Source organism: Nyctibius grandis, chromosome 23 (assembly GCF_013368605.1).
Source record: "Nyctibius grandis isolate bNycGra1 chromosome 23, bNycGra1.pri, whole genome shotgun sequence".
Taxonomy (NCBI): Eukaryota; Metazoa; Chordata; class Aves; order Nyctibiiformes; family Nyctibiidae; genus Nyctibius; species Nyctibius grandis.
This window is the reverse complement of record NC_090680.1, coordinates 5,657,235-5,672,765: the sequence shown is the minus strand read 5'-3', so window position 1 is coordinate 5,672,765 and position 15,531 is coordinate 5,657,235. Positions and strand designations below refer to the sequence as shown.

At 44.6% G+C, this 15,531-nt stretch overlaps 1 protein-coding gene across 7 annotated transcripts in view; it reads right to left on the bottom strand.

Annotated features, from left to right (window-relative positions):
* Positions 1-15,531, bottom strand: part of ST3GAL6 (ST3 beta-galactoside alpha-2,3-sialyltransferase 6) — a 55,146-nt gene that overhangs the window by 4,901 nt on the left and 34,714 nt on the right. For all 7 annotated transcript variants that reach the window (XM_068417535.1, XM_068417533.1, XM_068417536.1 and 4 more), the window contains 4 exons: positions 8,388-8,483; positions 7,038-7,224; positions 5,806-5,943; positions 1,564-1,716 (listed from right to left, as the gene is read on the bottom strand). In XM_068417535.1, the coding sequence (XP_068273636.1) occupies positions 1,564-1,716; positions 5,806-5,943; positions 7,038-7,224; positions 8,388-8,483 (574 nt within the window). The remainder of the gene's footprint in view (positions 1-1,563; positions 1,717-5,805; positions 5,944-7,037; positions 7,225-8,387; positions 8,484-15,531) is intronic.

Here is a 15,531-nt window from a genome sequence, read left to right as displayed (position 1 = left end):
TCAAAGCTTAATGCAGGTTCTCGAAAAGCACGCATCAGGCATTTGTAAATTGGATGTGTCCTGCCAATCAATGTCAACAAGGCAAAACCAACCCATCTTCTGTGCTGTATCCAGATCCTGGAGACCAGTGAGGTTAGTGGAGGACAGCACAAGGGAAGTAAGTTTACTGACAATCTTAGACACTGAATCCAGTAAATTAAAATGAAAACAATACAAATAATGCACAAAAGATTATACATATATAGTATATTATTTACAACTTAATGCCACTAAAGATTTAATGACAAGGTTTTTGTTTAGTTGTTTGTTTTTTGAAGTCTCAAGATTTTACGAAACTTATGGATATCCATTCAACTAGTGATCAACCTTATCCAAGCTTGGTATACATTGCAAAAAAGCAGCTGCAGAGAAGAGCCTCAAAATGAAAGCGAGTTCAGTGTCAGAGGAAAATTATCTCAGAGCAGCAGGCACCTAGGAGTCCTCAGAGACATGAGAGGCTCCTGTGGGCATTGCCCCTATCCTTCCTCTTCAGGAAAGGAAGGAGGAGAGAAAATGGTCCCCACATGCACTGTGCATGCACATGGAAGAGAAAACTGTTCACACTGAAGTAAAGGGCTGAGATGGAATTGCTCGGAGTACGGAGCTGAAGACAAGAGCAGAGACATAAAATAAAACAGAGGCACGGCTGTCGCAAAGCAGGAGGCCTTTCTCTGCAGGATGGGAGGAGAAGGCATCCCCGATGTTTGCCAGCCTTCTGCTGCTCCCTCCCCCTGGCAAGTCGTGGCTTCCCCCTCCTGTAAGCAGTTCCTTCTCTTCCTACCCCCCTCTAGGAACTGCTTTTCTTTTCTGCTTTCCATTTCTGAAATTCAGCTCTTTTCCTAATTGCAAGTTTATAGGTCTTTAACTCCTTCCTTTCCACTTCACTCTTCTTTCTCTTTTTTAAGAGATTTGGCAACTGTGACAAATATTGCAAATAGCTGCCAAGGAAAACGAGAATGCAAACAGAAACTATACTATTCGTGTCCTGACAGCGCTAGCAAATACAGCTCTAGGAACAAGCGCTGCGTAGCATAAGGATAACACCAGCAAAGCACATCAGAACATACAGAATCACAGAATCAACCAGGTTGGAAGAGACCTCTGGGATCATCAAGTCCAACCGTTGCCCTGACACCACCCTGTCAACTAGACCAGGGCACTAAGTGCCATGTCCAGTCTTTTCTTAAACACATCCAGAGATGGTGACTCCACCACCTCCCTGGGCAGCCCATTCCAATGGCTAATGACCCTTGCTGAAAAGAAATGCTTCCTAATGTCCAACCTGAACCTCCCCTGGCGAAGCTTGAGGCTGTGTCCTCTTGTCCTATCACTAGTTGCCCAGGAGAAGAGGCCGACTCCCACTCCGCTACAACCTCTCTTCAGGTAGTTGTAGACTGCAATAAGGTCACCTCTGAGCCTCCTCTTCTCCAGGCTAAACAAATACAAATGGATGTATCTCACGTAGACGTTGCAGAACGCGATGTAGCACAAGGGACACAAATATCACTATCCACGTTGTCATACCTGCATCATCTCAGACATCGTGTCCTTGCCGTAGTAGTGCAAAGAACTGTTTCTGTCCGTGAAATCATACTTGAAGCCTGCCAGGTGAACTTCATGGCATATGTGAAACGCTAGTGTAATGGCAATTAGTCCCGTGGTTGGATGCTTGGGTTTCTAAAATGAAACACAAAGAGCACGCAGACATAAATGACTAGCAGCCTGATGGGAACAGCAAGCCTAAGAACCAAGGCAGCAGAAATCAGGCAGCCTGGCTCTTCTATGGACATTTGGTTTTGTGGTTTGATCCCCTCGTGTCTCATAATGAGTAAGGTGCTGCCCACAGTTTTTCCATGACTGGGATATCTGCCACGTTGGCTTTCCCTGGGATTCTCCAGTTTCTAGTGAGGGCTGAGCCCATATGGTAGTTCTTCCCTCAGCAGAGGCATCAGCAAGGTCTCCCCACCCCTCTGCTCAGCAACCTGCTTTCATGAAACGGGTCAGGCTTCAATATATTGGAGACCATTTCAGCCCGTCAAATTTGACCAAATTAGTAGAAGTTTCTAGATGATGGAGATCCAGAGAAAAACATGACATGTCTCAGATCTTCATAACATCAAACAAAAAACCCACAAATGCTACTGCTGCATTAACTTGGTTGCATTCAAACTTTTTCAGAACAGGCAAATCCCAGAAGAACACTGCTTTAGACCTTCCCCCATTACTTCCATTAGAAGAAAATGAACTGTAAAATCAAGAGCAGATGACTCTCAGCAGCAGCAGCTACAATGATCTAAAGAAGTAAAAAAGGCAAGGTTTGCACGGGGAGTTGAACTCTCATTAGTCTAAGTGACGAAGCTGAGGGGAAAAAGTGCCTTCAGAGATGGATAAAACTTTCAGGCACTGATGCCCTTCTTAGCTAAAACAACAATTTTATCAAAGACCAAATGAGCTAAACACTTTCAGTAGCTGCAATCAAACCTCAGCTGAGCGCAACACCGTATGCTTTTTTGAACTCTTACCCAAGGCTCGGTTTATTTGCCTCTGAAAAGGAAGCAGACAAACCAGTACTGGACAGCTCTGCCCAGAGAGAAGGCAGATGCCCTCAATGATACAGAAAAATATTTCTTTGCATCATATGAACAAGAACAAATTCCCAGGAAAAAATTACTAACATCAGCTCTGTAAGCCTAATTAAAGTCACAGAATTGAATTATCACCTTTTATGTAGATTTTTTTTTTTTGTACCTTTATACAACTTTTGGAATATTCCAAAAATAACATCAACTTAAAACACATGCTGTTGCTCAGGGCTCCTGCCAGTTAGCAAAATAACTTTCTGCCTGGGGGCCCAATAGCATAAACAGTGGTGACTCTGTTGCAACGTCCATACTAAACAGGACCCAAAAATTATGGCAGGAATGTTACAAGTCAGGATTAGTGCTATTTGGACATATCAGAAATTCCACAGGTTGCAACTAGCTCTGTTTGCTTTTGACTATCATAAAGTTCACCTCAAAAAAATGCACTAAAAAAACAACATTCGCTTTAAATTGTGTTGTCACACTTCAAAGATGCTCTTTTGTCCAAACCAGCCTCAGGAAAATCAGCATTCAACACGGTGAAGGCAGAAGCCCTTACCAAGCAAACTGGTTTTCTGTGGATTCTGCTGAGCAGAACCACACAGAATCAACCAGGTTGGAAGAGACCTCTGGGATCATCGAGTCCAACCGGTGCCCTGACACCACCCTGTCAACTAGACCAGGGCACTAAGTGCCATGTCCAGTCTTTTCTGAAACACATCCAGAGATGGTGACTCCACCACCTCCCTGGGCAGCCCCTTCCAATGGCTAATAAACCTTTCTGAAAAGAAATTCTTCCTAATGTCCAACCTGACCCTCCCCTGGCGAAGCTTGAGGCTGTGTCCTCTTGTCCTATCGCTGGTTGCCTGGGAGAAGAGGCCAACTCCCACTGCACTACAACCTCCCTTCAGGTAGTTGTAGACTGCACTAAGGTCACCTCTGAGCCTCCTCTTCTCCAGACTAAACAACCCCAGCTCCCTCAGCCATTCCTCGTAGGTCAGACCCTCCAGACCCTTCACCAGCTTGGTCGCCCTCCTCTGGACTCGCTCCAACACCTCAACATCTGCCAGTGAAACGTGCAGGACCCGAGGCGCCCGAGCAATACCCAGATATCCTTGGCCTGTAATGAAATTTGTTCAGCCAGTCACATTTAATGGGACCAGGTGCAGCCCTGAGACAACTCTGCAGCACTTTCTGACTTCAGTGCTGCTGGGGCAGCAAATCTGATTTTACAGTAGTTCTTCCCAGCTCTGCTAACACCGTCACAGCTGCTAACAAACAGAAATGCTCGCTGGACTACGCACAAACACGCACACAGGGACCATGGGGCTGGCTTAATGGAAAAGGCAGATGCAGCAGGGAAAGCAACAGCGGTCCTCAGCATCTCCTGCAGGCAGAGGGGGCTGGAGCACAGGACAGCGAAGGCAGCACCAGCCCTCCCCAGGGATGCACTACGGGGACAGAAGGCTCCAAAGCAGGTCCTGCAGAAGACAGGCAGCCCCAGGTATGACGTGCAGCTTAACAGAGCCACTGTGTATCAGCTGTGCCAGAGCGGGTGCAGATGTGCAGGCTCCCAGCCACAGCCCGCCCGGGAGATGGGAGGGAAAATGAGGACAAGCATGCCTGAGCTCAACTATCACAGGGAAGAGAGAAGAGGAGGCTCAGAGGTGACTTTATTGCAGTCTACAACTACCTGAAGGGAGGTTGTAGTGGAGTGGGAGTCGGCCTCTTCTCCCAGGCAACTAGCAATAGGACAAGAGGACACAGCCTCAAGCTTTGCCAGGGGAGGTTCAGGTTGGACATTAGGAAGCATTTCTTCTCAGAAAGGGTCATTAGACATTGGAATGGGCTGCCCAGGGAGGTGGTGGAGTCACCATCTCTGGAGGTGTTTAAGAAAAGACTGGACATGGCACTTAGTGCCATGGTCTAGTTGACATGGTGGTGTCAGGGCAATGGTTGGACTCGATGATCCCAGAGGTCTCTTCCAACCTGGTTGATTCTGTGATTTCTGGAGCCATGGAGGCGCAGATGTTCTGTGGCCTTTTAGGAGATCACTAGGTGCCCAACTACTATGCTGCTTCCCTCCCACTCTCAGCTGAAGAGCTGAAATGCCACAGAGTCCTGGCAAGCATGCAGCCAAACTGGGTATTCCAGTTTGAGTGTTAATAAGAGAGGAAAAAGCCACTAGTAGGCTGAAAAAAAGTCAGACTTTTAAAAAAAAAAAAAGAGAAAAGAAAAGAAAGGCACAACCCCCCCACCCCAAAAGCAAAAAAACCTCAACTCCTTCAAATATTAGAAAGATTAAACCAGAAAAAAGTTGTGGCAGATATCACACAGTGACAGCCTGTCAAATGTTTCCACCCATGTCAGTTGGCTGATCCCGATGAGGCAGCTCTGTGCAACAGATGTGACCCCAGGGCACCGCATTTGTGCTAAACAGCACGTGGTCGGTCCTGACTGCGCAAGGGAGGTCTCCCCCTTGAAGCCCTACCTTTCATCAGAAACATTCTTCAGCCACAAACTGACACTTAAAATGTATTTTTATGTCCAAATTGTCAGTTAACTCATTACAATGCTTGGCATCAAATCAGTAAGCACAAGAATGCTGCCAGACACGTCGTTAGCGTGGGGCTGGAATACCCTGTGTGCTCCCTAGTCCCCACCTCCTCCCAGCAGCATGAAATGGCAGCACGGTTAGAATTACTGGGTTGTGGGGGGGTTTTGTTTGGTGTGGGGGTTTTCTTGGTGTTTAGTTTTTGGTGCGGGTTTTTTGGTTTTTTTTTTTGTTTGTTTGCTTTTTGTTTTGTTTTAAGAAAAATGCTACAAGACACCCTACATTTAATAATTCAAGACACTAATATTCCTAGAGTCTCTTCAGATCTGCCATGCTCCAAAGCCTGTCTGCTTTTCCCAAGTTTGTAAAAGGAATTATGTCTGTCTGCAAAAGTGGTCTCATTTAATATTAATAACAGAATCCATAAAAGAGATTTTTGGCATACAAGGCTACCCACTTTCTTTCTGGATTCCGTTTTCCCATCTCTTTTGAGGACCATCTAAATGCAAACTAATGCAATGTGAACCTCAAAAAAAATGTTCTAACGTAGTTCACTATAATAAAGAGTAATTACCTCTGAGTACACATTTGGTTCCACAAAACTAAAAGGCACAGAAGAAAAAAGCCTACCTCCTTTTTGGGAAACCTTGTTGGGAAATTAAGCCAGTCATAAGCCGTTTTTCTGGTGATGCTGGGATCAAGAATCCTGATTTGACTAGATTTGTATATCATGTTCAGAGCTGGTTTCTTCCAAAAGCCTCTAGCACTCTGTAGCAGGCAAGAAAAGACACATTTTTAACAGCTATAAAGAGTTTATTTTGGTTTTGTAGCAACTCTAACCACAGCAAAATCCAAGGGCAGGAGGTTGAGGAAGAAGAGGAGAAACATTGAAGCTCCTAAAGTTCAACAAACACACGTGCCAAAGCGTGCTCCTGCAATAGGACAACCCACTGCAGCAGCAGAGGTTGGGGCCAGCTGGCTGGAAAAGAGTTTTGCAGAAAGGTCCCTGAGGGACCACAGGCACCAGCAACGCGCCCCAGAGGCAGTAAGTGCTCGTGCTGTGCTTGGTCACGTTAATAAGAGCATAAAGAACATGCAGACTGAAGTTACCATTCTCAAGTACATTGTACTGTGCCCTCCTGCAGTCTCACAAATGGTGTTTTGGGCTCCCCCCTGTGCAAGAGAGAGGGTCAAACAGGGGCAAGCTCAGCAGAAGGCCACTAAAACAGCCAAGAGGCCCGAGCGCACAGCAAACAAGAAGGGTCTGAGGAGGCTGGGTTTGTTCAGCCCATCTTCAACTATCTGGTAGGGGTTTACAAAAAGAGACAACATCAGACTCTTCTCAGAGGCACACAGTAAAAGGATGAGGAGAAATTCTTTCCTGTGAGGGTGGTACAGTACTGAAACAGAGATTGTAGAAATATCCCTGGAAATACTCAGAACTTGCCTGGATGATGCCCTGAGAACCTGGTATGGCTTTGAACTTGGCCCTGCTCTCTTACAACAGGGTTTTGGACTAAAGACCTCCAGAGAGAGGTCCCTTCAACTATTCTGCCATTCCATCAAGTGTGCAGATTATTTTATCTGGGAAATGGCTGAGGCATGCATGTCAGAATATGAAACAGTGCTAGGAAGAGGATAAAAAGGTATTTCTGAGAGGAAAACTGCTTTGGGGTGAGAAACTGATCAAATATGTGGGTGAGAAAGAGGACAGAAGCATTTATGCGAAAGGGATATTGAGTAGACTGACTGGGAGAGCCAGTGCTCCTCCCAGCTAGGAGGACTAAGTTTAAAAGCAAAACAGATATTTCATGAGAGACGTGTGGCAAGCTGAGCCAAAGTGCATGAATAATTAAACTCACTATTTTCTGGCCACCTAGGATGTCCCAAAGCCACTTCAAGTCACGTGGTTTGAAGACGATGAGAACAACAGTCGTATTAGGGTCATAGTGGATCGGATCTGAGAAGATGGATTCCGGGTACGAAAGGCGGAAAGTCGTCCTCCTCCCAACATCTTCTTCATACCCTATAACAGGGCCATTGTTCATTCTGCAGAAGACACAGACAGCAATAACTACCCCACCCAGGTCCTTACCGTGTGGTGGCTGGCACACGCATTAGTCTGCGGGACAGACAGCGTGGCCAGGTACACGAGGGTGTAGCAGCCCAGCATTTACTTATCACATTACATGGTAGATGAGTAATTATCAGGTGCACGCACCCTCTAATCCAGAGGGATCAAGCACACACAGGAACCTGGCCAAGGCGGTTTAGAATACAATTGCACAATTGCTTATCGCGTGTCACTCGAGTAGAAGGTCTTCTGATTTGGCTCAAACACAGAAACTGGAGAAGACCAAGGATAATATCTGGCTTGAAGAACTACCCATTGCTCCAGTCACGCTACTAGATGATCAGAGTCATACAGGAGGCAAGTCAAGAATGTTTTAATAATCTTCACTGTCTACAGCATACAAGGACAGACATTACGACCATGTACCTGATGCTGACAAATCTTTAAGTTTGAGGGGTTTTTTGTTTGTTTGGGATTTTTTGGGTGGGCTGTTCTGCGTTTTTGTTTTTATTTTTTAAACAGTATTTGCCATTTGCAAACACCACCTCCTTGTTCATTCACAGTAAACAAATGTGTACTACATTTCTGAAATAGTTTTGAATTCAGAGCTGTTTTTAAACGTGTGACACCAGTCTACATAAAGATTCACCTTTTAAGAAGAGTAGATAGATCTACGAGGAGCCCAAATACTTGAAATAGCTTAAAAATAATTCATGGAGCTTCCTTGCATCATTATACTACAGTGAAACTAAGTGCAAGGTGGGGTTTTTTTTTAAAGTACAAAGTTGTCAGGCAAGTAAAGTTTGCTAAGATATTATCTGGATCACTTTCTATAGTTTTAAGGTTATAAGAGGACCTACAACTGAAGAATTGAACGTATTCATTTCCACCTTACCAACACGCTTTCAAATGCATGTCAAACTCCAGGCTTCCTTCCTTCTCCATATCAATCAGTGTAATAAAACACTGATCCATTTTCTCCTAATTTTTTTCAAACGAAGGCTGTGACAGAATAAGTAAAATGGGAAGTTTTATGCATTTTCATTTATATAATAACCAAACACCAAAGCTACCAGCTGACAGCAAACATTTGTTAATTCTTTGCACGTATACAAAATGAAAAGGAGATACCACTTACCTTATTATCACATCATATGAGTCAATTTTCTCCCCTAACGTTTTATTTCGAAGTACTCCTCCATTACCGACCACAACACACCGTCGACAAGCAATGCTGTGGAACAAACGGAACTTTAATAGGCATGACTTCCCTTGCTTCATAGCGTTAATGATATATATTTGCCTTACAAGCATTTAGCAGGTTTATTTACTAACTGAGGTACTGTATCTTTTAGGCTCCTGGGCCCCTCCAGAGCAGTCTCAACCCTGCATCGCACTCTAAGGCTGCTTTTGAAAAAAGGCAGCTGCATTATTTCAGGGACTGCCAAAGTCAGAAAACAGCTTCTCTTGTGTAAAACTGTATTTATATATGTCCTTTCTCTAGTGGTTTGCTGTTTAAGATCATCTAACCAGCTGGTGATATGGGTGCCATTAGATAAAGTATCTTCCACAATGCTTCAAATTTGTCCCAGTCTAGGTATACCAACCAGGACAGAGTATGTCTGGAAAAACTAACTCAAATTAAGGTGCTTCTGCAATACTGTAAAACTCCACAACTACAGAGATCTCCACCATGCGCTACAGTGACAAGATTTATGCTCACAATTTACCTTAGAGGCATCTGAATTGTAGAGGTGAGCCACCTTAGCCCAATGACACATGATAGCTCTTCACATGAATATAATTATGTTGATTTTTCTCCCTCTATTTAGAAAGTGCTGTCTAAACATGTTTAAACATGTGCTGAGAAGCGCACATTGTCATGACATAACACGAGTGATACAGTTGATTAAAAGCTGCATTCTCGTGTGACTAGATTCAAATTAGACAGCATTACTACGTATATAAACCACTTATATAAAATTTACAATACATCCAATCAAAACAGTAACTCCTTACAAATTTAGAATATATTAACAGTTAAAAAGCACCCAAGAAAGTATTATGCAAATGCTAAACTTACAAAAGTAGATTCCTAATGGTAAAATTTTCCAAGGAGTTGTCCCAGGTTTTCTAATTTTATCTTTTGCTCTGTATTGTCTTATTTCAATGCTAGTAAAAAGCACACACACAGACCTGGTGTTGCTTTACTTAAGAAATTTTGCCTCTTTAGGGACGGTTTATATTCAACATATAAGACTGCAAGCTCCTCCTTACAGAACAAGCATATCATTTTTTGTTGCAAAATGTTTCTTTATTTAGAGCAAAAGTTCATCAACTTGGCTGCAGCAGGAACAATGGCAAAATAAAAGTGTAGGTATTCTCTTCATACACAAACACACTCGCAGCTTGCTGAGCATGAACCACCTCCCAACATCCCCTTCCCATGGTTCTTCAAAGAAGAAAAAGGCTCTGTGGCATTTCTTACTGTAAGGGACCCCAGGACTCAGTCACAAAGAATATTGTAATCTGTATTAAATGCCCAGCATGGCACTTTATGCAGACTAATTTTTTCAGCTGCGGACAGTATTATTCAACATCAATGAAAACAGCCTGTTCCAGCCCAGACTGACCAACATCTCAATGGACAAAGCAGTTCCCTCTATTTCCTACAGAATTGTGGGTTGGGGCAATCCCAAGCACAAATACAGGCTGGGCGGAGGATGGATTGAGAGCAGCCTTGAGGAGAAGGACGTGGGGGTGACGGGTGATGAGAAGCTCAACATGAGCCAGCAGTGTGTGCTTGCAGCCCAGAAGGCCAACCGTGTCCTGGGCTGCATAAAAAGAAGTGGGACCAGCAGATCAAAGGAGGTGATTCTGTCCCTCTGCTCTGCTCTTGTGAGACCCCACCTGGAGTACTGCATCCAGCTCTGGGGCCCCCAACACAAGGAGGACATGGAGCTGTTGGAGCAAGTCCAGAGGAGGGCCATGAAGATGATCAGAGGCCTGTAGCACCTCTGCTATGGAGACAGGCTGAGAGAGTTGGGGTTGTTCAGCCTGGAGAAGAGAAGGCTCCGGGGAGACCTTCTAGCAGCCTTCCAGTACCTGAAGGGGTACTACAGGAAAGCTGGAGAGGGGCTTTTTACAAGGGCAAGGAGTGACAGGATGAGGGGGAACGGTTTTAAAATGAAAGAGGGGAGATTTAGATTAGGTATTAGGAAGAAATTCTTTCCTGTGAGGGTGGTGAGACGCTGGACCAGGCTGCCCAGAGAGGCTGTGGCTGCCCCCTCCCTGGCAGTGTTCAAGGCCAGGTTGGATGGGGCTTGGAGCAACCTGGTCTAGTAGAAAGGTGTCCCTGCCCGTGGTAGGGGGGTGGAACTAGATGATCTTTAAATGGATAAATTCAACAGGCACAAATACTCCTGATGAACTGCACATAAATACAGTCATAAATACAGTCAAACAAATTAGAAAGACCAGCTTTTAATCTCTGCTAAGCTCAGGAAGTCGAAGCGGGGCCAACTCAAACAGGAAGTCTGGCACGAACGTGCTATTTCTGAATTGTCTCCTCCCCTTAGTCCCGTCCCCCCCCCACCTTCCAGTATTCAAGTGTCTCTGGTTACAATCATAGGTCTACGTCCACAGTAGCACGGGTTCCACTGACTGATAAACAGGAGGGGAAATGGTTTCTGCTAGAGTAAAAAAACCAGAACATAATATCATAGGAAACCAACATATGAAATGGAGATAAAGAATATGTATGAAGGTCAGACTATATTTGAAGATATTTAAGCTAAACAAACTGACCTGTCCTTACTGTAGATCACAGAAATCAACACATGGATTTTCCGCAGACCTTTACTCCCAGATATTTTACCAGCCCCTCTTCTTAAAGTTCCCTTTTTCATGTTTTCATATTTAAAAAAAACCCTAAACACTCACCCCAAAGGGTAACACTCACCCTTTCTCCAAGTCAATAAACTGGCAGGAAGAGAAATAAATTCAGATGTCCTTAAACAACATCAGGTGTGCTACAAGTGAAATATAACAGACTGAAATGTCTGGAGGTCCAGCTTACAACCACCAGCACAATACTGGTGACAGCCAACATGACTTCATGAAGGGCAGATCGCGCCTGACAAACTCAGTGGCCTTCTATGATGGGGTTACAGCATTGGGGGATAAGGGAAGAGTGACTGATGTCATCTACCTGGACTTCTGCAAAGCATCTGACACCGTCCCAGATGGACCACTTGGTGGATAAGAAATTGGCTGGATGGTCGCGCTCAAAGAGTTGCAGGTCAACGGCTCGATGTCCAAGTGGACCCCAGTGACGAGTGGCGTTCCTCAGGGGTCAGTACTGGGACCGGTCCTGTTTAACATCTTTGTCGGCGACATGGACAGTGGGACTGAGTGCACCCTCAGCAAGTCTGCCGATGACACCAAGCTGTGCAGTGCAGTTGACAAGCTGGAAGGAAGGGATGCCATCCAGAGGGACCGTGACAGGCTTGAGAGCTGGGCCTGTGCAAACCACATGAAGCTCAACAAGGCCAAGTGCAAGGTCCTGCATGTGGGTCGGGGCAATCCCAAGCACAAATCCAGGCTGGGCGGAGAATGGATTGAGAGCAGCCCTGAGGAGAAGGACTTGGGGGTGATGGGTGATGAGAAGCTCAACATGAGCCAGCAGTGCGTGCTTGCAGCCCAGAAGGCCAACCGTGTCCCGGGCTGCTTCAAAAGCAGCGTGGCCAGCAGGGCGAGGGAGATGATTCTGCCCCTCTACTCCACTCTCATGAGACCCCACCTGGAGTACTGCGTCCAGCTCTGGGGTCCCCAACATAAGGAGGACATGGACCGGTTGGGGTGAGTCCAGAGGAGGCCACGAAGATGATCAGAGGGCTGGAGCACCTCTCCTATGGAGAGAGACTGAGAGAGTTGGGGCTGTTCAGCCTGGAGAAGAGAAGGCTCCAGGGAGACCTTCTAGCAGCCTTCCAGTGCCTGAAGGGGCTACAGGCAAGGTGGAGAGGGACTTTTTACAAGGGCATGTAGGGTGAGGACAAGGGGCAATGGTTTTAAACTGAAAGAGGGTAGATTTAGATTAGATATTAGGAAGAAATTCTTTACTGTGAGGGTGGTGAGACACTGGAACAGGTTGCCCAGAGAAGCTGTGGTGTCCCCTCCCTGGCAGTGTTTAAGACCAGGCTGGATGAGGCTTTGAGCAATCTGGTCTAGTGGAAGGTGTCCCTGCCCATGGCAGGGGGATTGGAACTAGATGGTCTTCAAGGTCCCTCCCAACCCAAACCACTCTATGATTCTATGATGAAAGTGAAAAAATATTAAGACCTCAGCTATATCAACTGCTATAGCAACGGTCTGAGTGAATGAGGGATTGCATTTAGGTGTTAGAGGTCTACTGAGAGTATAAATGGATCCTGATGCAAATTGCATGGTAACGGATCTCCAATATCTAAATGCAATCCCCTCAAACCATTGCCCTATTCACATGGTGTGCAAAAGCCTCATTCTCAAGGACAGGCATTAGTTTACATATTTTGTTTATATGGTGAAATACTAAAAGAAACATTTTCCTAGTCTATAAAAGAAAAATATTGTTAAATGTAAATGCAGCCTTTAAAAGTCAGACGGCTTGCATCCCCCACATTCCACTCAAATGCTGTTTCTCTTGAAAAGGAAAAAGAAGATCTCAACCTCAACTCCTTTAACACCCACCCCTGTAAGTCAGTCAAGGAATGCAAATTATTTCCTTTGAGGTTATTTGGTAGGAGGAGGAACGCAGAGGTCACATTTTGCCAACTCAGGATTGTGTAAATGCATTTTTAAGAATTTACTGCTGTTGAGCTGAGAGTCCTGAGAGTGCCCAGTGAGTAATTATGAAGAAACGGGTAGAGCAGGTGTTCAGAGGTTACTCTGTGGATTTATCCCTAGCCTGGAAAACCCTTCTCCTACAGGCTATTCCTCTGAAATCAGTGACAGTGTTCACTTCCAAACAGTTTTGGAGAACTAGACCTTTACACAGGAAGAATCCCACATAAGTTTGGAAAATGGCACCGTTTAGAAAAAAATCCTTCGTAGCTCACTATGTACAGTTTTACCTAAGTCAAGTCACACACAGCTATATGAGTACCATAGATTTAGCGCTCATATAGCCTAATATTCATTAAAATATCTTATAGCAGGTTCCCCCATTCTGCCCCAAGAAAAGTTTATAGGGAAATTCAGTTTGCATTCTGCCAAGAAGGCTGAATTAGGCAGCAGCATCACAGAGCTGCCTAATAATTCTGTATTACTGGAGAATGTTGTTAGGATTTTTTCTGCTTAGCCACTTAAAGATTAGTGTGTTTTACAAATAATTCTTTTTCTGTCTAGAACTTGTATTTTCAAGATCTACGGATATGAAATAAATCAAGGTCTAGTTGACAGGGTGGTGTCAGGGCAATGGTTGGACTCGAAGATCCCAGAGGTCTCTTCCAACCTGATTAATTCTGTGATTCTGTGATTGATTTCCAAAGTGTTTCACATTTAAAAGGCACTGTATCTTTGTTAAATGTATATATAAAAGCTCTTCCTTACCAGTGATTCATGCCCTAAGAGTGCTACACACAAAACCTGATAGATCTAGAAAGAATATATCGTATGAAGTCATTGTACATTTGATTTGTTTATGCTACTGCCTATTAAATAGCGAGAGTTCTCATTTTTCTTCAGTCCTACTGAAGTATATTACTTTTATGAAAATGAAGCGTACTTCCTAGAATCACAAAACATCTCTATATCTCAGAGAACCTACATTCCAAGGATAAATATCCATTACCTTACTTTTGATCTATAGGAATGACACTTCAATTTAAGAGGTACTGTGCTGTACTGCAAGTGTCTGTACTTTACAGCCAAAGAGATTCTACTGCTCATCTTGTGATTGCAGGAAATTTCTAATACAACATTTGGCACTCTCCTTCAACGTCCAGACAAAAGACTAGCTTTTGTCAGCCAATTCTGTATAAATTTCCCCAATTATCACACTCCTGACAGAGAACAGGGTTTTCCTCCCCAGTCTCTCCTTAATAATAAACCTGAACATCCTAGAAACAGATAACACAGAAACACAAAGGAAGGAGTACAGTAGGTGAAGAAAAGGAAAACTGCATATTAAAACCAAGACAGCTCTTCGGCTTGAACACCAATTATTTTGTTCCTATTCCACCCAAGTTTAATTAAAATGTGATCCTGGCATTTGGCTTGAAGCAACAATCTTCTGTTGTATCTCCTTGATTAAAAAACAAAACCAAGTACAGCCAGCCTCAGCGTTATTTGCATTCAACTGTTACGAAGTCTGCATATTAATGTGATGTATGGCAGGTTGTCAGCCCGTTTGCTAGACTGCAAATCTAAGAAGTCATTTGCATCACTTGGTAAACATAGGAGCTTTGTATACTTGCCAAGCCCACTACGCAACCTCCAAAAAGACTCCCCGAAACAAACAAAAAACCCAAACCAAACCCCAACAACAAGAAGACACACACATACACAGAAAGACCCTCCAAAACCAAACAAAAAAATCCCAGCAGAAGTGGCTTCTAACCAAAAGATTTAAACAGGGCAGTGTAATGCATGGGAAGTGAGTTATCTAAAGCATGCTCCGCTCTGTGCCGCACCCTGGTTACTCCCAAAATGCCAGGAACAGCCTTTCCCGGCTGTCTACATCTCCCTCGTTCACGGGAAAAGGAAGCTGAGTGTACACACAGAATCACAGAATCAACCAGGTTGGAAGAGACCTCTGGGATCATTGAGTCCAACTAAGTGCCATGTCCAGTCTTTTCTTAAACACCTCCAGAGATGGTGACTCCACCACCTCCCTGGGCAGCCCATTCCAATGTCTAATGACCCTTTCTGAAAAGAAATGCTTCCTAATGTCCAACCTGAATCTCCCCTGGCGAAGCTTGAGGCTGTGTCCTCTTGTCCTATCGCTAGTTGCCCGGGAACACAAACAAGGGTGTGCAGCAGGCCAGCGGACGCAGTGGCACGGGGATACGCATAAGATTTCTTTTGCGTAGAAACAGTCATTGGTTTGCATCTGCTTCTCTCAAACATTCTCTAGCTTACACTAATAATGACTTTGAAAGAGGAAATCGCATTCAGTTTTTAAGGGGTGGTTTCACTTTCCTCAAGTAAAGTTCAGTCTTTCCTCAGTCCAGTTCTGGGCCCCGCACTTCAAGAAAGATGTTGAGGTGTTGGAGCGAGTGCAGAGGAGGGCGACCAAGCTGGTG